Genomic DNA, 26,649 nt, shown 5'->3' with positions numbered 1-26,649 from the left:
AGTGAGATTTTCAAAACCACCTAGGATACCGTTGATTTCAATGGGGTTAAGCACCTGTCTGCAGATTTAGGCACCTAAATACTTTCAAAAATTTGGCCCAGAGTTGCTAACAGTATGCTATCTTATAAAAATCTGCTACCATACCAGGAGACTGAAGGGCAGCAAATGTTGTATCAATCTTTTTATATTGGAAAAATAGGTGAGACAAGGTGCGAGAGGTAATATCTTTTATTGGCCCAACTCCTGTTGATGTAAGAGACAAGCTTTTGAGTTTTCATAGAACTCTTCTTAAACCATGTGGTAGAGAGGGTCTTGGGAGCTCCAGACTACTGAGCTTTACTTTACCAGGGAAATTGATTAAAACAAGAAAAAGAGAGAATTATAAAATGGCAAGATGAATATGATATGGGGACAAACAAGCACGACTTCTATAAAGGAAAACCGGGCTTCTCCAGTCAACTAGAATTCTTCCTTCTCAAGAATCTGTTAAGGAAACTAAGCAGTCATGAGGTAATAGGTTAAATTCTGTCAGGGATTAGAAATTGGCTAATAGAAAAACACAAGCGTAGGTCAGTTTTGAACATGAAAAGGTTATTTAACTTATTTCCGTTACTGTGATACTTATGCTCCTAGAATCTGAGCTTCTTGCACACATTAATGAATGTATCCTCACAACATCCTTTTGAGGTTTCTTATCCCCATTGGACAGGAGATGAATGGAGGCACAGTGATATTTCTCAGAGTTACAGAGGAAGCTTGTGGAAGAGATGAGAACAAAGCTCTAGTCTGGTGCCTTACCACAAGACCATTTTTTTTTTCTCTGAACAACGGGGTACCCAAAGGATCGGCTATTGTTGTTTGAATATATTCATGAATGATCTGAAAAATGGGAGTGGACAGTACTGTGACAAAATATTCAGTTTACGTAAAATGATTTAGGACAGTCAAAATTGCAGAAATATGTGTGGAATTTGAGAAACATATAACTAAGATAGGCAAATAGGTTGCAAGATGCAGATGAAATTCTATGTTGACAGATACACTGTACATTGCATTGTAAGGAATAATTTGAACTCCTACACATTACTGTGTTATAAATTAGTGGTAGCTACCTAACAAAACAAAACACAAACCTAGGTGTTCTTGTATACAGCACACTTAAGTTCTCTGCTTAATGAGCAACTGCTGGTTTTTATTTAAAAACTTGAATATTAGGATGTACATGGAATGAGATTAAAAAAAATTGCTGAAGCCTTATGATGACATTATGGAATATGATTGTAAGCACTCCCCTTCAATGCTGTGGTCAGTCCTGGTCTCTCTCTCTCTCTCTCAGTCTTAAAAATAAAGAAAGAGGCAGGACAAGAACAGGTCAACTGGTGGGCACCACAATGAATAGAGGTGTGGTAAAGTTTCAAAATAAGAGAAACTGAAAAAATTGTAATTGCTTACAGAAGAAACAAATAAATGGGGACAGGATAGAGCTCTCTAAAATAAAGGCACAGAAAAAATAAATTGAGTGTTCCTTTTTTTACAAGACATAAGTATGACAGTCAAAGAAATTGAAAGAATACTTTTAAGTATCATATTACTCTGTGGAACTCATTGTCACAAGATATTGAGGTTGAGGGTTTTCAAAAAAAGATTAGACACTGATATGGATAAGAACAGTTAAAGTTACATACAGTACATATTAGAGACAAGGTGGACAAGGTAATATCTTTTAATTTTGTCTCTAATATCCTGGGACCAGCATGGTTACAAAAACACTGTGAATAAGCGGTATGTGTGTATTTTAAATGAAGGATGAATGACTGGTAAATTTGATAATGCCATTTAACCCACATCATAAAGATGTGACTGTCTATTCTGTGGAAAAAGAAAAGGAGTACTTGCGGCACCTTAGAGACTAACAAATTTATTTGAGCATAAGTTTTCGTGAGCTACAGTGAACCTCACGAAAGCTTATGCTCAAATAAATTTGTTAGTCTCTAAGGTGCCACAAGTACTCCTTTTCTTTTTGTGGATACAGACTAACACGGCTACTACTCTGAAACCTGTTATTCTGTGGAAGTCTCTCTCAAACTTAACAAATAGGACATAGTAACGTAGAATTCCCATACTAGATCAGACCACTGATCCATCAAATTTGGTATCTTGTCTTCAACAGCAGCAACTACCAGAAACTTCAGACACCAGTGCTAGAATCCCTATCATGAACAGCAAGGAATAAGGTGCACATGGGGGAAGTTTCAAGCTAATTTCTATCTCTGTATATGGTTTACGCCTTTGTATTCAAAGCCTTTATATGCCTTATACATTGTTATCCTATTGTATGTAATCTGTGACAATGAGTTTCACAGAATAATATATTTAAAAGTATTCTTTCAGTTCCAATATAATATAATCAAAACACACAATAGGGCAATAAAAACAATAATAGCAGAAATCCTGAAGTCCCTACTGAGGCAAAATTTCCACTGACTTTAATGGGACTGAGTAAGAGCTTCAGAATTTGTCCTGTCGTACTGAAATAGTAATTTATTTTGCTATAAAATAGTTTCAAAATATTGTAGCTCATGTTAAATGTATACCACTCTTTTAGCATTTTAAAATTGCTTTAATAAAGAATAGGTGTCCACAATAGGTGCTATGATCATTGTCTAAAGTACCTAAATGGGGGGAGGGAGGGGATTCTGTTAGCAGATGATTCTTTAATCTAGCCTTCAAAGATGTAACAAGAGCCAACAGCCAGAAGCTGAAGCTACACAAATTCAGACTAGAAATAAGATGTAATTATTCTAACAGTCAGGATAATTAACCATTGGAACAACTAGGGATGTGGCGGTTTCTCCATTGCTAGAAATCTTTAAATCAAGATTGGATGTTTTCTAAAAGATATGTTCTAGATCAACTAGAAATTATGGGCTCGATGCAGGAATTCCAGCATGAGGTTCTATGACCTGTGTTATGGAAATCTGACTAGAAGATCAGACCAGTCCCATTTGGCCATAAAATCTGTTAATATGGGTGTGGTCTTGCCTTTTTTAGTGGGCAAAGAAAGTTGTGTGCTTTTTAATTTAATATTGGGACAGATCCTGCATGTGCGTCACACATGCACAACTTCTGCTGGACAAAATTCACCGCTGGCATATTCAGGGTTAACTCCAGTAACTGCACTTGCTTTTGCCAGCAATGAATTTGTCCTGTTGATTTCAACAGGAATTGTGCACCTGGAGCACCTTCAAGAGCTAAGGCTTTTACTTGTGTTTAAATATATTCTGAGAATGACACAGCCAAACATTATAAAATATATTTCAACTTTTGTGCTAGATGTGTAGAATCTTGTTACTTGCATATTTAGATCAATTCAATAATTATTCTCCAATTAAATGCATATTTATAAATATAAGGAGGGAGTGCCTGGGATCATTTTTATGAACTTGAGAAGAGTTGTCTATTAAATCTTCCAATTTATATATTTTTGGGTGTTAATATTGCCTGCCTGTTTCCTTTATAATCAATACAAAATGAACGGTAGATCTCTTGAAGGCCATCCATGTTTTCCCAATGATCATTAAGTTTCTTGTATACTCTTTTTCTGTATATAAATCTTGTAGGGCTGTCATATTTCACTATATTAAAAAAAACTGTCCGTTTGAGTAACAATATAAGTGGATTTACATAGTATATTTCATGGAGTTTCATGTTTTTATAATTTATTATCCAAAACAAGTAAAAGGATCTGAACAACTGGAGATACCAAGGATTTAAGCAAATCCATTAGTCCTGCAGCAACTCACATTTCTGAGAGGTAGATGTTTAGATCATTATCTCATTTCCAAACAATCTGCTAAATGAAACAGAATTTTTTTTCCTTAACTTTAGCTGTTAGTTACACAGACTTATAGGCTGCTCAGAATTAAAACCTTAATTGTGTGAGTTTTGCTGCAACTGTTAGAACTAGTTAGCAACCAATGTCTTTTTTTCCCCAGCAAATGTAAAATCTAAAGACAGCACTTGTGGAAGCTAATTAAATTAAAAAGGTGACAAGACATTCAAGCATTAAGCAGTCTTTCCATGGTATTAAAGTCTCAGAAGAAAAATAATTAGAAGCTTAATAAAGAAGATTTTTAAGATTTGATGAGGCACCAGCAATGTGTTTACTCACATCCTTTGCCTAAACTGTAACTATAGGCCAAATTCCTGTGGCCATCAGTGGACTTTACACATGAGTGAGGATTTCAGGATTGACCCTCCCAGTAACGAGTACATTTTCCTGTACACTGTGAAGGAAAGTATAATCTAATAGTTGTGGTAGGCCTGCTTGAGAGCATTACTGTGTTGCTGTGCAGTAAGCTAGGGCACAGGAAGGGCCTCATAGAAAATTGCTTGTTGTAAGCAAAGAGGAGGTTTGGTAGAAATCATACTCTTGTGTATTCAGTATTTAACCAGAAGCGAGGATTTGAGCTGTGGCTTTTTCAATCATCCATAGATATTTTCAGGAACATTTGGATCACTTTGTTGCTCAGATGAGATGTAGTCAGCTTGAAACTTTGATCTTTAAGTGTAAACACAGTATTCAAAAATGCAATGCAGTTTAGGGGCCAAATTGTTCTTGGCCTTTGTGCGTCTGGATAGGAGAATGGGGTAGGGCCTGGGACCCCTTCCTATCTTGGGATACCCTCTGCAAGGATTAGGGATAATCACAGTCCTTACAGTTGGGGGAGCACAAAGTGCTGCATCCCAAACAGAGAGGGTGAGGCTGAAAGCTCTGTTCTTCTCTGTACTGGGCTGTCTAGTAGGCTAGGCATAATAGGAGTAGTAGACATTACAGCCTTAGAGCAGCCGGTGCATGTTCTGTACACAGGAGAACTCAGGGCAAGCACAATCCCGCCCTGAACACCCCAGGAGGCAATGGGGCCCTGCACAACCTCTACTCAGAGCTACATACTCACATAGGCAAAACACTCTCAACTCAGTTTAAAAATAAATATAAGGAAAGGAAAATAAACAGTAGCAATATTGAAATCCTAAAACCAATATTGATATAAGGTTCAGAATGCTGTTGTACAGAATGAACTAAATTTTGCACTCCTTATTCAGCAGATGCCAATGGGAGTTTTAACGGAGTCAGGACTTCAGGTCTGATTCTCACTTACCTTTTACACCACTCTTGCAGTGTAATTTACTTATCAATGACAAAGTGGTATAAAAAGGTCTTAGTGTAAATCAGAATCCTCTTTGCAGTGTTTCTCACAATACATTTAATAATCCGTGGAAATCAAGCAACGTTTGGTCAAGCATTTGTTTGACTATGAATCATCACTGGCAAGATTTCTCATAGGATGTATTGGTGTGATGGAGAGATAGGGTTTTCTAACACAGGCAGTTTAATTAAAAACAAACAATACATGAAATTAATGTCATGCTCCCAGAAGCAAAAGTGGAGGGCCCACCCAGAGCCAGATCCTTGTCTTCAGTGGCACTGACGATTAAGAAAATGATGTAGTTCAACCACAATCTATTGGACTTTATGTGCAAATTACTGGGTGAAATTCTCTTGTCTTTGTTATACAGGATCCCCACCGGCCATAAAAATCTCTGAATTTAGTATCTCTTTAATAGTCAAATCTTTGATTAAGTGATCATTTTAAAGTATCTTCAAGGTTTCCAGTAGCATATTGTTTGTTCTTTAATTAAGGAAATTAGTTTTACTTGTTCTTTGGGTGGTTTCATAAATGATGTTTCCCGTATTTAATATTATGTTTCCAGTAAGATGGTAAAATCATTTAAGGCCAAATTTTGTTGTAGGATTTATACACAGGTCTCTCATTGACTTCAGTGCATCTGGAGACAGAATTTGTCCTTAGTGTCATACTCTAGTTCTGAAGAAGGAATTCCTCATCTTCATAAGCACTGAAGAAAAGTACATCTTCCTTAAGATGTCTGAGGAGAGATTTTCACCCATTAATTGGATTCCTTCAGAACTTCTCTGTGAACCAACTATTGCCAAATCATATTTTGCTTTTTGACATAGATGGTTTTCTTAGCTTACTTAAGAAATAGTGTTGGAAATGCTTTTTCATAGGGTAAGAATAGGTATGTACGTTAATGTAGTGAAATTTAGTTAGGCTACTGAAGATGTCATAATTTTCAGATACTGACCAGAACCATTGATTAAGAAAAAAAGGTAATAGTGTATCGAGAAACTAGAATGTATACATTTATCAAAATTCTGAAAGTAAAAAAATTAGCAAGTTTTTAACTGCACAAATTTTGTTTTCTTTCCCCCTCTAGCTGCCCCTAGACAATGTATTGAGCTACACTTCGATGAAAAATATTCTGTAGAGCCTTCTTGGGAGTGTAAATTTGATCACATTGAAGTGCGAGATGGACCTTTTGGCTTTTCCCCAATCATTGGACGTTTCTGTGGACAGCAAAATCCACCTATGATAAAATCTAGTGGCAGATTCCTGTGGATTAAATTTTTTGCTGATGGTGAGCTGGAATCTATGGGTTTTTCTGCTCGATATAATTTCACACCTGGTGAGTACAAAGTGTTACACTTTTGGCAAAAGGTTTGATTTTTACAGCTTGCTTTGGTAGTAATGTAGAATTGTGCAGCACTTCAATATTTTTAATGGGAATATATTTTAATTTCAAAGAAAATATATTTTTTAATTTAAGCTCCTGATGCCCAGTTTGTTTATCCATTTTGCACAACACATCCAGCTTTTTTCACATATCGAGCAGAGGGACTTGTGTAATTGTAAAAACACATTGTTTTCAACAGAGTTCTATTCTAGGAAATCATTTAAAATCCTTTATCAGGAAGTATATGGTTTATATTTGATTGTTACGCTGTGTAGTTTTTCCTTCAAAGTGATCAGCAATAAAAAGTATTTTAATAATAATTAAAAAAAGGAATTCTAAGAAAATTACATCACTGCTTTTTCGCTTTGCTCTATTAGAGAGGGATTATCCTATACCTGTGCTAATTAGGGGAGATAACTGGCAAACTGCTGCATGTATTCCAAAAGGAAGCTTGAGATCCAAAGAATAATGTGTTCAGCTGAGTGTTCCAGTGAAAGATGTTTCCAAATCTCATTTGCAGTTGTACAATTACACTTTCTTTATCAATTTGTCTGTTTAATTTATTAGAGTAAAATCAAAATTTCTAGTCATACTTCCAGCTAAATGTTTCCTCAGATCATTACAATAAACAAATTATTTATTTTATTTTTGGCTTCAGTAACACTACGCTGCAGTCTTGAGGATTTCATGGCATTCTATAGGGTCTCTGACATACGGAGCAATGACTCATGTTTTAATACAGCTTGCTCAGAGGGGTTGTACTTGTAATTATTTATGTAATTTTGTCAATTACGTAACCAATGTTTCAGTTAACTTGTATTGGGTACAGTAATGTTCTTTTAGAACATGAGCAAAAATCAGTCAGACACAAATCCTGCTTGCTTCCTTATTCCAGTGGTACCACAGAAGTTAATAGGACTACCTGTGTGTAACTAAAGCAAGCAGGAATTAACCTCAAAGGGCTCTACACAGCTTTATTTATCTGAAACAAGTACAAGAGACAACATAAAATTAACAATTGGGTTTCAACTAGATATTAAGCTGAAGGATATTGTCTCTTGAAGGGGAAAGTGTACCTATAGGTCGGACATGCATTTCACATATACAATAGCAGAACTTCTTATTGATGTCTGTGGGAAATTCTTCAGTAAGCTGGTGGGCATATATATACACACTTTGTTTTTCTATAAACAATTGTGAATGGACAGAACAATATTCCTTGGGTGAAATTTTATTGAAGAGCCACATGTGCTTACCTCTTAAAAATTGGATTAGCTGTGATCTGTCAGTAACAGAGGCTCCGTGGGCTTCACCATATTCCCTCACCTCCCTGCCTCAGAAAAAGTACTTAATTCTAGATCTCCATATCCCTCATATTTCAAAGGAGCTATGGTGCTTTGGTCGAAATGGACGGTGTTAGCACAATCCACAACTTTATTCCATCTAAAAACTTCCCAACTGAAAAAAACAATTTCTGCTACCATGTTCTATTCCTCATTCCTCTTCCGCTGATGTGAGTTTTTTTCTGACTCAAGATCAATGCCAGTAAATTGCTGTAGCAGCATAAATTACTCCAGACTTCAGGTGGAATAGCTCTTTTTTGAAAGCATCCTATATGAGGACTTGGAAAAAAAATAAGTGAGTCTAGGAATACAGGCCATAAATAAAAGTATAATTCACCCAGACACAATTCAGAGTAGTGTTGTCTTCCTTACCTTTGATTTGTGTATTGTGAAGGTCAGTGATAGTTAGATCCATAGCCAGTTATAACTTTAAAAAGAGTGGGATGTAGGGGTTCCCACTCCTGTCTCCCTAGATAAAGGCAAAGCTACATCTGTGGATGATTATATAAAATCAGGTCTTCCTCATGTTGTTAGCTGGAGGACTGGAATTGAGGAGGGGAAGCAGAGAGAAGCTCATCAGGAACACAGGAGACATACGAATGAGGATCATAGGTCCTCTATTACCAACTTGGAGAGGTGATGAGGGTGGGATAATACTCTGCAAAGGTCTGGCTTCCATGAAAGGTGATATTTCTCCTCTTCCCCACTTCTGATGTTTGTGTGCGTGCGGGATCAGGGCTGGATTTCTCAAGATCTGTAGCCTAAATGTGTGGGTGGGGTGTGGGGAGAGGCAATTGGCAGCCCGGCCATAAAACTGACAATCCCAAGGGGAGTGTTAAAGAGGAGCAAAGGGAGGAGTGGCTGGCTCATGTGCCTCTGTAAATTGAACACCTGACCCTTTAATGTCACTGAAATTATACTCATCCTGGGCCATAACTGTCTCTGATACTCACTTTTTTTTTTTTTTTTTACAAAGTAAGGATCAAGGGAAAACTGACAACAAGGCTTGCGAACAAATCAGCGGAAAACAAAGAGATCTAAACAGAGAGACACTTGGAAAACATTGATACATAAAGAGATGTAGGGGTTATAATGGACAGAAAATTAGATTGGAACTTGCATTATGGTTTGGTGGCAAATGCAATAGATACAATCAGAGCTTTCAATGCAGAGGCTTCACGTGATAATGGGAGACTAAAATGCCTCTTTGCGTCTGGATTGCCTCTAGAATACTGCATTCAGTGCTGGGCATCTCAGTACCAAAACAATGCAGACAAATTTGAGGGGCATTTAGAGAACTAAAACAAAGGTAATTATAACGGTGATACTGATTTATAAAGAAAGATTGAAAGAAAGAATGTGTATAACTTGGCTAAATAATGACTCAACAGAAAACACAACTGTTTATAATTACTTGAAAGTTGTATGTATGAGGAGGGAGAGGAATCCTTTAGGTTGTCTAAAGGGTGTATAACTAGGCCAAAAGGGATGAAGCTAAGGAAAGAGAAATAAGGCTGAATATCAGGACAAACAAACTTCCTAATGGTAAAATCTATTAGCCTAGGGAAATTAAGAAGCCCCATTAGTTGAGATATTTTAAATCTAGGTTGGATGAAGTACTAGAAAGGAAATGGTATAGAGCAATCCTGGCAGAGGGATAGTTTAATAATTTGCAAGTATTGGACCTTTCCTGTCTTCAACTGCTTTGATTCAAGAGAGAGAGCTGCCCAGGAGGTATTTGGAAACCTAAAATTTTGCACACAGACTCTGCTGTATCTATTTAATGTAAAGGTTCCAGTGCAAACTTCAGAAGTCTCTTGTGGATTTTATTCATTAACAGTTGTGGGGTGGTTTTTGTGTGGGGACAGGGTATTCTGGCATCTCATGACAAATGAGACCATTGTCATACTATTTAAATGGAACTGTAGCTATTTTCTTCTAATTTATACTCTGAAATTACAAGTATAATGTAAAACTTTCAGAATGAATAAACTCAGAAACAAACACACTACAAATATGATTGGGTACACACAAACGTACCTATCTCTTTCTCACTAATAACTGGGAGAACTATTTCAAATGACTGAACTTTGCAAATAAATCTTTTCTAAAAAATAGTAGTAAAGCAAAATGTGGATTCATGAAGTCATATGTACACATGCCTAGTTTATTTCTTTGTTTTTTACTTTTGAAATTTCAGCTATTTGGGCTGAAAAAAATAGTTACACCGATTTTTTGTTAAATGTTTTATGACTAAATACTTGAGAATGCAAAATGATTATACAAACGTTGAAGCATTCTGAGATGTGTAAGGTATATTTTTTTAAATAAATGTACCCATTTACCATCCTTTCAATTTTATTTTTTAATTCTCTAGCTGCTTTAGTTGAGGCCTACATGGAGCTCTGTGAATCTGTGGAGTTCTTCCTAATCCACAAACCAGTGTTTTTACTCTTTAAAATGTTTTTTTGTTTGCAAAATTTTCATGAAAACAGAATAATAAATGTACTCCATTTTTAGAGCCCTGAGCATTTTGAAGCTGCTGTTGTCTAGCACATTTTGATCTTAAACCATGTTGGCTGGAAAGGTGTCTCAACTTGTGCATATGTTTTTGGTGTCTCAACTTGTGCGTATGCCAGGGAGGATCACCCTGTACAGACTACCCGCTGATTTCTTAAAGGGTGGTATTTTAACATGGTCAGAGAATCACTGACTCCTCCCATCTATGGCTCCCCTTGTACTATCAGAGCCTTTTCCTCCTTCCCTGTAGTATACTTTTTCTGAAATTCGCAAAAAGAAAAGGAGTACTTGTGGCACCTTAGAGACTAACCAATTTATTTGAGCATAAGCTTTCGTGAGCTACAGCCCACTTCATCGGATGCATACTGTGGAAAGTGTAGAAGATCTTTTTATACACACAAAGAATGAAAAAATACCTCCCCCCACCCCGCTCTCCTGCTGGTAATAGCTTATCTAAAGTGATCACTCTCCTTACAATGTGTATGATAATCAAGGTGGGCCATTTCCAGCACAAATCCAGGGTTTAACAAGAACGTCTGAGGGGGGGCGGGGGGTAGGAAAAAACAAGGGGAAATAGGTTACCTTGCGTAATGACTAAGCCACTCCCAGTCTCTAAACCTGTTACTCTAAGGCTGTTACTCTGAAACCTTTTCTGAAATTCTCTCTCATCCGCCCTCTGTGTTCAGCTGCACCACACAGGCCCATTCTCCATCCTGACCTTGGAGCTGCTGTGGCTGCATTCCAGGTGTGCACACATGCACCTCTTTGGGCTCGTCTTGTTTAGAAAACTTATTACATTAAGACACATTAATAGCATGACGTTAACTGACTATTGTTGTCTACAATGAACAATTAGTTAGCTAGCACCTGTTATAACACAATGCAATTTCCTAGTATAGACAAAGCCTCTGTGAGATCTGCAGCCTTCCTGACACTATAATATAGTTAATTTCACCAACCTAACCTTCCAACATCTCAGTTTCTTGCCCCAATGCCCCCCCTCCCCACCCCCAGTATGGAATTATAGTTCTCACACTGTTCTCTTGGCCAAGGCTAAATACGTTGTGGCGGTGACTCCAGTGCTAAGAGAAGCTACAGCAAATGTCAAGTTACAGCGAAGTAGTCTTAGACACCAGACCTCACTCTGTACCTTGGGTGAAATCCTGGTCTCATTTAAGTCAATGCCAAAACTCAATCTTCAGTAGAATTTCACCCTTGGGTGAAGCAGGGGCAGGATTCTTGCATCATCATTGATAGTTTTCTTAAAATATCCACTCAGTGTGCAGTGGCAGTCAAAAAAGCTAACAAAGTAAGGAACAAATAGGAAAAGGATAGACAGAAAATAAGACAGAAAATACCATAATGCCTCTAAATAAATGCATGGTACACCCACACCTTGAACACTGTGTGCAGTTCTGGTCGCTCTATCTGAAAAAGGCTATATTAGAATTGGAAAAGGTACAGAGAAAGGCAACAAGTATAACTGGGTTCAAAAATGAATTCTATTAGTTCACGGGGGATAGGGCTATCAATGGCTATTAGCCAAGACAGTCAGGGGTGTAATCTTATGCTCTGGATGCCTCTAAGCCTTTGAGTCCTGAATACTGGGACTGGACAGGAAGGGATGGATCACTCAGTAATCACCTTGTTCTGATCATTGCCTCTGAAACATCTGGCATCTGCCCTGTTGGAAGACAGGACAGTGGATTAGATGGGCCATTTTTCTGTTAAGATTCGTATGATACCCAACTTTTCCCAGAGTTAGGAAATAGAGTAGAGTTTGGCCGAATATATGAAACCATACTACCATGTTGCTAGGTGTTACTTAGAAAGGAATAGTATCCCCGTTCCTCAGATCAGCAGTCTGACACTTCAAAAGAGAATAACTCTTGCATGAACTCAGAAATACATCTGAAAAAACATCTGGTGTCATGTTTAAAAACATCCAATTTATAGAATGAGCTGTGTGGGCACAGCAGTGTTCTGTCACTGTTTCAAAATATCCACCACATAATAACTGCTTCCCTATTTTTTTTTTTTTTTTTGGCGGGGGGAAGGAGATACAGGGAGGGGAAGAGTCAGCACTTTCATCCTGCTGCATGAATGTCAGTAAAGTGCATACTAGCTAAGTACAGTTTCAAACTAGAGGTGGGCCTGAAGCTAAACCCCAGATTTGAACCGCTCAGGAGCTTGTGGTAAATTTGTAAATCTGGAGACAGAGCTTAATGTTGTGGGTTGGCCATTTCTGTTTTAAAACCATGTCTCTCCTGTGCTGTGCCTTCTCATTGACTCTCATTTTGCCACTAATGTTTTCTAAGTGATTAAGAATGGTTTAGCATTAACTGTATGGGAAGCCTGGGCAGTCTGTTTTTTCAGGCTTCTGAAAACACCTAGTTCTTAATGAGTATTTTCCGAGGCTTAAAATGTGTATTAGTATAGTCACTCTCACTGTAGTAACTAGCTATTTTCATTCCTGACATCTCCCCTTCCCCTTTTTTAAAAGTTACTATATTTCTTTTAAGACAATACTTTTAACCATATATTTGGTATAATAGACTCTGAATACTTTTCAAAGTCGCTTAGTCGGTTACAGTTCACATCACCCCCATGTCTGGCAAGTTTTTCTTTTTTCTAATAGCCCTTACCAGCACTATTCCAGGATGATTATGTTGTTGTTTCATCCTGGCACTGCTGTGGTCTATGGTAATTCTGCACTTGGTGATGTGGATGTCTGCAATGATTCTCCTGGAACTCAGGCAGTTCTTTTTCCCTCCCCCACTTATCTCTTCTTTAAGAAGTTCAATTTTCACTATGATGTCCTGTATCAACAGATATCTCAGATGCTGCAAAGGCTCCAAGTAAGGCTTGACAATTGCCCTTGTACTTCTGACAGTCTATTTTCTACGCATATGATTGTGGCCCTTCTGCAGGAGCAGAGGAGGGTGATATCTCTTGCTCGTTTTAAACTGTTGCCCTCAATTTTCTTATGGACTGGTTGTCAGGCTGTCCATTTAGAAGACAGTGGTTTTATATGCCTGCCAAAGAATTTTTTTTTAATCTCCTTGCCTTTCTTCCAGTTATATTTGTAAATCCGGTATTTGCTTAGGTCTGAATAGCTGAGGTCTTGTGGGACATAAAGACTTTGTTCATGTTTCCATTATCATCTGTTCTTCTGTTGATGTATGTGACAGACTCATAATCTCCTGCAATATGCTACAAAGATCTTTTTGAATTAAGTTTAGGTGTTATTGTGTCAGGATTGTATGTAACCCTTCAAGGTGGGAGATATGATAGATGTGGGACCTGGGAGTTCAAAAGACTACACAGAAAATGTGCCGGACAAGTATGAACTTTTGGAACAATAAGTGTTAAGTGGATTTTTCTGGGGAATCCCAAGGGAGAGGTTCATGCAACTTCCCCAACTGCGGTTATGCAAGTACCCAGCCTTTTGAAACCATGCCCAGAAGAGAGAGTCATTGTCTGTTGATTACCTGTTACAGAAGGCTAAGATCAAAGTCCCAAGCAGTATAAAGAAATGACTGATCTGCCCACTCTAAGTTCTGGTTCTGGATTTAAGAGGGATGAACTTGTAAGCACTGAAAACACGGTTATGGAGGACTAAAACCTACCAGGTTGGAGTTAAGGTGACCTCTAGTGAGCTTTTTAGAATGCATGTAGGGATTTTATTGTTTTCTCTGTAATTCTTTGTCTTAGGAATTACTGTTCTTCATTAGAAAGAGCTGTGTGGTAACTTATAACTGGTCTTAGCCCTCAAAGAGAAAGCAAAGCACAGGTGCTGGCCTTTTTTTTTTTTTTTTTGGCAATCTGGCTTGCTGAGGTATCAGAGTGTAAGGCGGGGAGCTGTGCAACCTTAAAGTCCCCAGTCAGGAGGGAGTGAGACGTGTGTGTCTCTGTCCAAGGAGCCTAAAGTGGGTGCCCTTGGTGGAACATGAAGAGGGAAATACAGGTGTAGTTACCTTGAAACTATGATAATTTTTAAGATCCAACAGGGATAGCTATGGCTCCTTATTGACATGATTAGCTTTCTTTGACAAATGTTTCACTTTGAATAGCTATTCTGGTTCCGATTACTCTGTCGTTATTTTGAGAAGGACGTGGTGTGTGCAAACTGTGGTGAGACTTAGAAAATTTCTAAAACTCCACCCCTGACAATTGGAGTCTTTTACCAGCAGTCAAAATTTCTGACTTTCTACATCCTGTTCATAGTGACTTTTATAAAGGCAATTGCCACCCTAGTTGTTTGATAGTGTTGAAATGCCCATTAATTTATTGTAATAATCAATTAATAGTGTTTGTCAAATTCAGATTTGTCTTCTAAACTTTGATACACTTTCTCTGGGATTTCGTGACCCTACAGTGTGCATGATTTAAGAAAACGGTTACATATAGTTATGTGAGCACTCATCCCAGGGCATCTCTTGCCCTTTGCTTACATTTTCAATATTTAGATAACTGCTAGTGAGCATTTTTGTTCAGCTTTCTCCTTTTATCAAAATATTGTCCTCACTAATTTATTCATTAAATTGCCTGTGTTGGCTCAGTTACTGTCAATGTGATTTAGCTCTTTTGGGGATCCTTGCAAAAACCTATATTCAAAATGGGCTCTCTGTTTCAATATGAAACAAAACTAAATTTGGAAGCAGTAATAGGTATGTGCCGCATCACATGAATATCTTATTCATCAGTCTCACTAATGATATTAGTGTGGCTCTGCCTACCGACCTGTTGAAATATCCACTAAATGTAATTCTTTCAACTTCAGTATTACATTTAAGTTCCCATGGTACTAAAGACAAAGACCAAATCATATTCACAAAAACTTTTACATGGACTTTGGTAGCACCAGGATTTGCCCCAAACCATTTTTAAACAAACCTTTAAATGGCTGGTAAGAGATTTCGATATATATCATGTTTCTCTCTTTCTCATATCTACCCACTGCCACAGTATATAAGAACCTCACAATCTTTAATATATTTAACCACATAATTCCTCTATGAGGGTCGAAGTACAATTTATCCTTCCTCTCGCCAAGCCTTCTCTCTCTATAAATATATCCAACTAGAAATTACTGAGACATACTCAAACTTAATATATATTACGAGCAGGGAGTTAAGGTTGAGAGTACATCTTAGTAACTTGAGGGTAAAAAAATATACAGGGATGTTATTGTCCCAAACACAAGCATTACTAACCAAGAAAATTCAAAGCTTTTAAGTTAAATCTAAAAGAGAGTGAAACATAGGCTCCTAGACTTTAAGGCCAGAAGGGACCATCATGATCATCTAGTCTGACCTCCTGCACATCACAGGCCACAGAACCTCACCCACCCACTCCTGTAATAGACCCATAACCTCTGGCTGAGTTACTGAAGTCCTCAAATCTTGATTTAAAGACTTCAAGTTACAGAGAATCCGTCATTTACTCCAATTCAAACCAGCAAGCAACCAGTACCCCATGCTGTAGAGGAAGGTGAAAATCTCCAAGGTTTCTGCCAATCTGACCTGGAGTAAAATTTCTTCCCAATCCCAAATATGGCAGTCAGTTAGACCCTGAGTTTGTGGGTGAGACTCACCAGCCAGATGACTGGGAAAAAATTATCTGTAGTAACTTAGAGTCTTCACCATCTAGTGTCCCATCTCTGGCAGTTGGAGATACTTGCTAATAGTAGTTGCAGATGGATCATATGCCATTGTAGGAAATCATCCTACCATCCCCTCCATAAACTTATCAAGGTCTGTCTTGAAACAAGTTAGATATTTCAGAGTAACAGCCGTGTTAGTCTGTATTCGCAAAAAGAAAAGGAGTACTTGTGGCACCTTAGAGACTAACCAATTTATTAGAGCATAAGCTTTCGTGAGCTCTAAGTTAGTTAGGTTAGTCTCTAAGGTGCCACAACTACTCCTTTTCTTTTTGCAAGTTAGATATTGTTGACCTCATTACTCCCTTTGGAAGGCTGTTCCAGAACTCCACTCCTCTGGTGGTTAGGAACCTTTGTCTAATTTTCAAATCTAAACTTATTGAGGGCCAGTTTATATCAGTTTGTTCTAGTGCCAATATTGGCCCTTAAACAATTCCTCTCCCTCCCTGGTGTTGATTCATCTTTTGTATTTATAGAGAGCAATCATATCTCCCCTCAGCCTTTGGTGAGGCTAAACAAGCCAAGTTCCTTAAATCACCTCTTGTAAGGTAGCCTCTCGATTCCTCTGATCATCCTATTAGCCCTCTCTGCACCTGTTCCAGTTTGAATTTATCTTTTTTAAATGTGGGAGACCAGAATTGCCCACAGTAATCCAGATGAAGTCTCAGCAGTGCCGTGTATTTTGAGTATGGAAATGTATAGTTAAGGCATCCAGACAGCCTTAAGTTTGCCCTGCTATGGTGCCATTAAACAAACATACCTTTGTGATGAGTATATTTCAGTGTTTGTGGTCCAAAACTAAGTTCAATTAAGTTTTAAGAATGTGTTTCCCCTTTCTCTCCCCCCAGCCCCTGACCCTAGTTCCCTTTGTCCAGACACAGCTCTCTCAAATCCTGGTGTAGCTAGCAAGATCTACCTGTTAATATGACCGCAGTAATTCACTGCATTTTCATGCAAGGGTCAAGTACCAAATATCAGGATGACACAACAGACATCGCCTCAGTGCAGTGTCCTAGAGTCTGACATCCTTTTATAGTATGTCTTCCTAATGCCAGGCAATGTCATTTCCCACTGTTTCGCTTAAGTATTTATTGGCTATAGGTGGCTTTGAATTTAATTTTGGCAGATCATTTTTTTTGTTCCTGAAAATATCTGAAGGTCTTTTTAACATGAAGAAGTGTTGGTATTTCAAAAATTGCTTTTTGTTAATCTGGGTTATAAAATTAAGACTAGACATAGTCTGAAATTTGTTGACATTACTGCTTTTGATCAGAAAATTCTAATTAATCAAAAACAAAACTTTTTTGCAGGAAAAGGTCCTTTTCAATAAAACTTCTGTTGGGAGGTTTTCCAGGCCTAATATGTAATTTCCTGTCTGAGAGAGGCACCGACCCCCAGAAAAGTCAAGAGCCTCGCACTCAGTTGGGATGTGGGAGGCCCAATTTCAGGTCTAGACTCCAAATCAAGCAGAGTAGGAACTTGATCTTAAGTGTATCACATCCCAGCTGAGCACACTAACCACTGGGATATTGCCTATTCTGGGATGGATGACTTTCTCTCTCTGGTTTTTCACTAAAATTTCAAAAGGTCTCAGTTTTTCATCCCAATGTGGAACAGGAAAAAAAATAAAATCTTGAACATTTTCTCAGGAGAGGAAAACAGTTTCATAGCCAGCTCTAATTAAAACATCTTTGCTCAAATTACATTCAGTACAATGATTTCTTTTAACTATTAGTTTGTTTGGTGTCATTATTTTGCTCTTAGCAAAATTTGCCGAAATTCTTCACTATGCCCTTTGAGACCCGTGTAGCAAATCAGAAAATCAATGACACAGTCTAGAAAGACTTTTTTATATGCCTGGGGATAATACCAAGTAACTAAATCTGACTGTGATTTAGCAAGCACTTGAGCATGTGCTTAAAATTAGGCATGTGCCTAACTCCCACTGAAGTCACTGAGATTTAGCACATTGGTTTCAGTGCTTTGCTGAATAGCACAAATGACTAAATTAAGGCCCAAATTCTGAAAATATTTTTTGTATCTGAAAACTTGGCTACCATTTCTTGAACAGTTTCCATCAAATAATTTGTTTTATGGCTTTATTCAAATCACATGGATTGATACATATCCATACTATATTTGCCTTTTCATTCACAACCATACATTAATGCAGTCTTGTTCTACTTAATCATTTAATCCCCAGCTTTTCCATATTCTCATGTTCAGTTTATTCTGTGTGTGAGAGAGCAAATTGAATTTTCTTGGTGCATGAATCACCAGAGTTACTGCTTTGTCTGTCTTCACATGCTATCCTTCTTCTAGAAATCCTAGCCTTTGAAAGAGATCTCAGAATTGTCTGTGCTCTCCACGTGAAAATAGGTGGCATTTACAGCAACTGTTTTTATAGCTATTTGTTGTCTTAGTTTTTGTGTTTTTTTGGTCCTAAACACAGTTAGTACATCAGCTTTTATTATTTGTAAAATTAAGTGATACTCATTACAGCAACAGTTTGTATTTATTTATTTTCCCTGCTACTGGGATTTTGTGAACTGAATATAAAATAAGCTTTGCTGTAGACTTTTATATTCTTTCCCTAGCTATGGTATTTCTTGGAATAACATTGCATTGCCAATTGAGATATTTAAAACAGGAATGGATAAAGCACCTGAGTATATTGAACTGCAAGGAACAATCCTTCATTTAGAAGGGGCTGGGCTAGATGACCTATTATCTATCATTTATTTATTCATAATTTACTACATACTAAGCACAGTTCCTGTGCTCAGCATTATACAGACATCTAGGAAGACATGGTCCTTTCTCTAATTATTTTTCATCTATATCTTTTATGCTTCTATGTTTGTGTAAGTTTTATTTTTTCATTTGAACCTTTTGGTTACAAAAAAATCTTTATTATATACTAGTAATTACACATTCTAAATTTTAAACAAAAAATAAAAGTAGAAATATAATTTTTAAAGGCCAAAAATACACCCAGGTATTTAAAGCAAGCATCAGAACTGGGACTAGTGGTTATTGCATCCGGCATGCAGATTTCCTCATGCCCTCTTAATGCCTTCCTCCAGCTTTTCTGTAGTTCTTCTAATTTAAGTCATGGGTGCAAAGTGCCTTGTGCAGATTTCCAGACAAGCAGGTTGGCCAAATTCTTCTCTGATGTAAGTAAGTGAAAATCCATTGTCAGCAATTGAGTTGGACCTACTTTCAGTCAAGTTGAATTTTGTCCTGCATCTTTTACTGTTGAAATATAAAAGTTTGGTAAAATAATTCAAAAAGCAGTTAATATGTTAATACAATTGTGAGTTTTATAAAGTTTCACGGATCATTGTGACAAAGTATAAAGCTCTCAACGATATGTTTACTGCTTGCAAGGTAGGTGCAACCCCCTTGGCAATAATGGAATGGTGCCCATTTATGCCAGCTTTGCATTTGGCTCAGGAAATGCTATTCTTTAAAAAGAAAAAGAACACAGAGCCCAGAAGGGATAGATGAATGAAAAAAACTGTTTGTTTCGCTACAAACCCATTTTATGTGCTTACAGCTCATCAATTGTTGTATGTATGAGTGGTCCTTCCAATATGACTGAAAAGTGAATTGACAATTGTATTTGTATAATACCTTGCTATAGCTATTAATACAGAACCTTTCATTCAGAATATGCCAGTGGTATGCAAATAAAACCTGTAATATAACTGTCAACAGCATTAGTCCTTCCCTTAGAGAGCCATTTAATGTTAAAAATGCAAAGCATAATCAATACAACAAATATTTTTGCTACCTCTTTAGATTGAGAGTGTCAGGCTCTGATGACTGGACTTAATTATGTGAACTTGCACTGTTTTCATAATCATGGTCTGCTATTCAAAGGGAAGGAGTGTCTTGCATATTTGTGCTGGCATTCATTTGTTGAGAATTAAGCTTTGGTGAGCTGTAGTGTACAAGCTAAAATATGTACTAGGCTAGAAGAAATATTGTAATGTTTAGGTTAATAAGAGCTCTTGCTACCAAACAACTCAGAAAGACATCCTAAGGGGATGAAATTCCTATAAAAATTTCAAAGATATAAGCAATTTACAAAATGTTCCTGACCAGCATTTTAAAAAGACTGCTTCAGAAGTCATTACATGTTAAAGATTTAGCAAGATTATGTGAATACATTGATAGTGAAAGACTAGATCTAATACCTACTGTGGCCTTGCATTAACAGTTTTTAATTCCTGGACAAGATTATAAAAATTGTACTGCCAAGGAATCTTAAAGAACTAATATTAAAAAAAAAATCACCCTTGCACATTTATTATTAAAAATCCTTACTAACATGACAAAAGCAGGCAGTGTAAAATGTGTTTTTCCAGTCACATATCAGTCCCCTAGATGACATTGAAAAGCCAGAAGATGTTGTGTAACAGGACTTACAAACATCATTTGCCAGATGTTATCTAGTAGTTGAAGCTCCAGAGGCAATGTTATCAGATCTGCTGGTTGCAGTATGTGGGTTAATAAAAGATTGTATGATACTTTTACTACTTGTATTTCCCCGCCACTACCCTCTTTCTCTACTGTAGTTGTTTTCTCTCCGATACATGAACATTAAAAAAGGGAATAGAGGACAGTTGTCTGGAAAAGTTTTTTGTTCTAGAAGTCATATATAGATTTCATTATAGGGATTAGGCAAATTGTTATTACTGGCACTGACCATAAACTTTAGTATAAAGTAGTTTTGAAATAAGACATTGTAATTATAATGTATATGAAATGTGTACTGGGGTGAGGGTGACCTAGTAGTTTAAAAACCAGGTTTGGCTATGATTCTCTGGAATCATAGGTTCTAACACCATAACAATATTTAGCATAAACATAGCCTGCGGTGTGCTTGTTGGCTGTATCACAATGATGTTTTATGTATGGATCAACAGTTTGTGAAGTGCTTTTAAATTAAATGTTTTATTTAAATGTGAAAGTATTACTGTGGTCCTTTAGATCAAGTTAGAAAAAAATCCTGTTGTTTGGCCACCAAAATCCTGATGTGGTTGAGTGAAATTTAATTTATTGCCTTCCCACTGAATAAGCTGCTGACCTACACTTAAACTCCTGAGCGCACTGATGGACTAGAATGTTTGACCTGATGCTGAAAATGAAAATGGGCTTCCTTCCTCAGTTTCCTTGTAAACACTACCAAAGAGCAGATAATTTGCCTGTCTAATCCACTACTTTACTAAATTTAAAGTAGTGGATTAGACAGGCAAATTATATATGTATAATAGTTGATGAGTATCCAAAAAAATTATGGATGCCATTTTTTCCAAATGACAATATTGTCCCACAATTGCCATTGTATGGTCTTTGCAAATGGAACTGAAATGAAATGTCAGTTTCCATTTTCAGCTGTAGGTTTATTACACCAACCAAGCAATGAAATCAGGATGTCTAAATCCAGGTTAGATTATGGTCCCAATCCTACTCCCGTTGAAACTGATATAAAAATTCCGATTCAGCAGCAGCAAGATCAACCCCCTAGGCCAACAGTTTGCAATAGAGAGAGAGAACACTACAACAGTTCAACTGTAAAAAATAATTGTCTACCCCCCCTACCATTATCCCAAAGAATGTGGCAATCAAATTTGAAATATAGGCAAGCTACTTAAAAAAAAAAGAAAAGAAAAGAAAAAAAGGAGACTTTTTAGATAATTAGGATGTTTTGGTTTTACTTTTTAATGTTTAGAACACAAGTTTCTCAAATTGTGTTTTATGGGGCTCCAGTGGTCCACAGAGGCATCTGTGGAGGTTCTCAAAGGAAACAGTTTGAGAACCAGGCAGTGTGAGTACTGGTTTCTTGGAAAGGCTGTGAGGTACAGGGGATGTTGTCTGTCTAACAAAGTGGTCTGCAGAATGAAAAGATTGAAGAACTCTCAATTTAAAATCCACTTTCTTGTTTGTTTGTTTTTTAATGCAGCTATATGAAGTTATACTATAGGTCTATTTCACTGTTGTACAAGTGTACATCTTCCACTGGTACTAATGGGAGCTACATACATTGTTGTTTGTTTGTTTTATTATTTATTTATTGCTTAAGCAGCAGCCAATTTGTGCTATGTGTGATCTTTATTTTAGCAAAATACATAGTGGGCTTTGCAGTAGGGATAACTAAACCAGACAAATGAAAAGCCCATCTAACCCAGCATCTTTTTTGTGACAGTGGCTAGTTTGTTAGATGCTGTAGAGGAAAGAAACCATAAGATGAAAACAACTGGAAGAACTTTTCCATAGGAGAAGAATCTTCCGAACTCTGAAGCAGTTACTAGTTGCATTATATCCTATGAAATGAGGGTTTACATCTCTTACATCTCATTTTGTTCCTTCTAGTGGAAATGTGGATGTTATTTTTCATATAAATATCAAATATTATAAAATACTGCTAAGTGTTTGGCCTTGATGATTTGTGGAAATAATTCCACATGTTAGATAAAGTATTTCCTTTTTCTGTTTTTAAAATTGTTGCTTTTTAATTTAACATATATCCCTTTGTTCCAGTATTGTGAAAAGAAAAGGAGTACTTGTGGCACCTTAGAGACTAACCAATTTATTTGAGCATGAGCTTTCGTGAGCTACAGCTCACTTCATCGGATGCATACTGTGGAAAGTGTAGAAGATCTTTTTATATACAGACAAAGCATGAAAAAATACCTCCTCCCACCCCACTCTCCTGCTGGTAATAGCTTATCTAAAGTGATCATCAGGTTGGGCCATTTCCAGCACAAATCCAGGTTTTCTCACCCTCCACCTCCCCACACAAATTCACTCTCCTGCTGGTGATAGCCCATCCAAAGTGACAACTCTTTACACAATGTGCATGATAATCAAGTTGGGCCATTTCCTGCACAAATCCAGGTTCTCTCACCCCCTCACCCCCCTCCCAAAAAACACACACACAAACTCACTATCCTGCTGGTAATAGCTCATCCAAAGTGACCATTCTCCCTACAATGTGCATGATAATTAAGGTGGGCCATTTCCAGCACAAATCCAGGTTTTCTCACATCCCCCCCACCCCCATACACACACAAACTCACTCTCCTGCTGGTAATAGCTCATCCAAACTGACCACTCTCCAAGTTTAAATCCAAGTTAAACCAGAACATCTGGGCGGGGGGGGGGGGGGGGGTAGGAAAAAACAAGAGGACACAGGCTACCTTGCATAATGACTTAGCCACTCCCAGTCTCTATTTAAGCCTAAATTAATAGTATCCAATTTGCAAATGAAATCCAATTCAGCAGTTTCTCGCTAGAGTCTGGATTTGAAGTTTTTTTGTTTTAAGATAGCGACCTTCATGTCTGTGATTGCGTGACCAGAGAGATTGAAGTGTTCTCCGACTGGTTTATGAATGTTATAATTCTTGACATCTGATTTGTGTCCATTTATTCTTTTACGTAGAGACTGTCCAGTTTGACCAATGTACATGGCAGAAGGGCATTGCTGGCACATGATGGCATATATCACATTGGTGGATGTGCAGGTGAATGAGCCTCTGATAGTGTGGCTGATGTTATTAGGCCCTGTGATGGTGTCCCCTGAATAGATATGTGGGCACAATTGGCAACGGGCTTTGTTGCAAGGATAAGTTCCTGGGTTAGTGGTTCTGTTGTGTGGTATGTGGTTGTTGGTGAGTATTTGCTTCAGGTTGCAGGGCTGTCTGTAGGCAAGGACTGGCCTGTCTCCCAAGATTTGTGAGAGTGTTGGGTCATCCTTTAGGATAGGTTGTAGATCCTTAATAATGCGTTGGAGGGGTTTTAGTTGGGGGCTGAAGGTGACGGCTAGTGGCGTTCTGTTATTTTCTTTGTTAGGCCTGTCCTGTAGTAGGTAACTTCTGGGAACTCTTCTGGCTTTATCAATCTGTTTCTTTATTTCTGCAGGTGGGTATTGTAGTTGTAAGAAAGCTTGACAGAGATCTTGTAGGTGTTTGTCTCTGTCTGAGGGGTTGGAGCAAATGCGGTTGTATCACAGAGCTTGGCTGTAGACGATGGATCGTGTGGTGTGGTCAGGGTGAAAGCTGGAGGCATGCAGGTAGGAATAGCGGTCAGTAGGTTTCCGGTATAGGGTGGTGTTTATGTGACCATTGTTTATTAGCACTGTAGTATCCAGGAAGTGGATCTCTTGTGTGGACTGGACCAGGCTGAGGTTGGTGGTGGGATGGAAATTGTTGAAATCATGGTGGAATTCCTCAAGGGCTTCTTTTCCATGGGTCCAGATGATGAAGATGTCATCAATATAGCGCAAGTAGAGTAGGGGCTTTAGGGGATGAGAGCTGAGGAAGCGTTGTTCTAAATCAGCCATAAAAATGTTGGCATACTGTGGGGCCATGCGGGTACCCATAGCAGTGCCGCTGATCTGAAGGTATACATTGTCCCCAAATGTGAAATAGTTATGGGTAAGGACAAAGTCACAAAGTTCAGCCACCAGGTTAGCCGTGACATTATCGGGGATAGTGTTCCTGACGGCTTGTAGTCCATCTTTGTGTGGAATGTTGGTGTAGAGGGCTTCTACATCCATAGTGGCCAGGATGGTGTTATCAGGAAGATCACCGATGGATTGAAGTTTCCTCAGGAAGTCAGTGGTGTCTCGAAGGTAGCTGGGAGTTCTGGTAGCATAGGGCCTGAGGAGGGAGTCTACATAGCCAGACAATCCTGCTGTCAGGGTGCCAATGCCTGAGATGATGGGGCGCCCAGGATTTCCAGGTTTATGGATCTTGGGTAGAAGATAGACTATCCCAGGTCGGGGTTCCAGGGGTGTGTCTGTGCGGATTTGATCTTGTGCTTTTTCAGGAAGTTTCTTGAGCAAATGCTGTAGTTACTTTTGGTAACTCTCAGTGGGATCATAGGGTAATGGCTTGTAGAAACTCGTGTTGGAGAGCTGCCGAGCAGCCTCTTGTTCATATTCCGACCTATTCAAGCTGACACTGTGTACGTTATATAATGATAGAGAATGTATTGCCTGAATTTAGAAAGTTTCAGTTCCAGATAGTTAACCAAACATTAAGCTGTATTGTAATAAACTGGCTAATGTGTAGGTGAACCCACTGGATTTAACTAAAATTGTTCAACTGTGTGTCATAATTACTCTGCATTGCTAAGAGCAAAGAGATTCACCTTCAGTTGAAGTAGAAAGGGTGCTTTTGGGAGGAAGTGTGGATTAGTGGATAGACCACTGGACTGGGATTTGGGGGACCTGGATTCTATTCCTGTCTGGGCCATTGCTTTCTGGGTGTTTTTTGGGCAAGTCACATCCCACCCTGTGCCTCAGTTTCCCCATCTGTAAAATAGGGGTAACAACACTGAACATACAGATAGATCATCCATTCTAAGATAATTATGAGTTCTCTCTAAACTATTCCCATGGATTACAAGTGGCCAAAATGAGCATATGTACAATCAACTCATAAAATCCTGGATAGCCATGTATCTGATCATAAGAACGGCCACACTGAATCAGAGGGAATTAATAGAACAGGGCAATTATCAAGTGGTCCATCCCCTGTTGCCCATTTTCAGCTTCCACCAAAGAGAGACTAGGGACACAATCTCTAATAGCCACTGATGTCCCTATCCTCCATGGACAATATCTAGTTCTTTTTTGAATGCTGTTATAATCTTGGCTTTTGCAAGATCCTCTGGCAAAGAGTTCCACAGGTTGACTGTGTGTTGTGTGAAGAAATACTTCCTTTTGTTTCAGAGTAGCAGTTGTGTTAATCTGTATCCACAAAAAGAAAAGGAGTACTTGTGACACCTTAGAGACTAACCAATTTATCTGAGCATAAGCTTTCGTGAGCTACAGCTCACTTCATCGGATGTATGAAGTGAGCTGTAGCTCACGAAAGCTTATGCTCAAATAAATTGGTTAGTCTCTAAGGTGCCACAAGTACTCCTTTTCTTTTTCCTTTTGTTTGCTTTTAAACCTGCTGTCTATTAATTTCATTCAGCGACCCCTAATTCTTGTGTCCTGAGGAGTAAATAAAACTTCCTTATTTACTTTCTTCACACCATCATGATTTTATTGACCGCTATCATATTCTCCTTCAGTCATCTCTTTTCCAAGCTAAAAAGTCCCAGTTTTATTAATTTCTCCTGTTCTATTCCCCTAATCATTTTATTGCCCTTTTCTGTGCCTTTTCCAATTCCAATATATCTTTTTTTAAAATGGGGCAACCACATCTGCACGCAGAATTCAACATGGATTTAAATAGAGGCAATATGATATTTCCTGTCTTATTATCTATCCCTTTCTTAATGATTCCCAACATTCTGTTCCCTTTTTTGACTGATGCTGCATATTGAGTGGGTGTTTTCACAGAACTATCCACAATGACTACAAAATCTCTTTCTTAGTGGTAACAGCTCATTTAGACCCTATTATTTTATTTGTATAATTGGGATTATGTTTTTCAATGTGCATTGCTTTGCATTTTTCAGCACTGAATTTCATCTGCCATTTTGCTGCCCAATCACCCAGTTTTG

General features: G+C 38.0%; 1 protein-coding gene across 4 annotated transcripts in view; it reads left to right on the top strand.

The window, feature by feature from the left end:
* NETO1 (neuropilin and tolloid like 1) overlaps positions 1 to 26,649 on the top strand; it is an 85,559-nt gene that overhangs the window by 10,778 nt on the left and 48,132 nt on the right. For all 4 annotated transcript variants that reach the window (XM_084621041.1, XM_084621042.1, XM_084621039.1 and 1 more), the window contains exon 4: positions 6,301 to 6,549. In XM_084621041.1, the coding sequence (XP_084477167.1) occupies positions 6,301 to 6,549 (249 nt within the window). The remainder of the gene's footprint in view (positions 1 to 6,300; positions 6,550 to 26,649) is intronic.

The sequence above is a fragment of the Lepidochelys olivacea genome (genome assembly GCF_965140295.1).
Source record: "Lepidochelys olivacea isolate rLepOli2 genome assembly, chromosome: 2".
NCBI classification, from domain to species: domain Eukaryota; kingdom Metazoa; phylum Chordata; order Testudines; family Cheloniidae; genus Lepidochelys; species Lepidochelys olivacea.
This window is presented reverse-complemented; position numbering and strand designations above follow the sequence as displayed.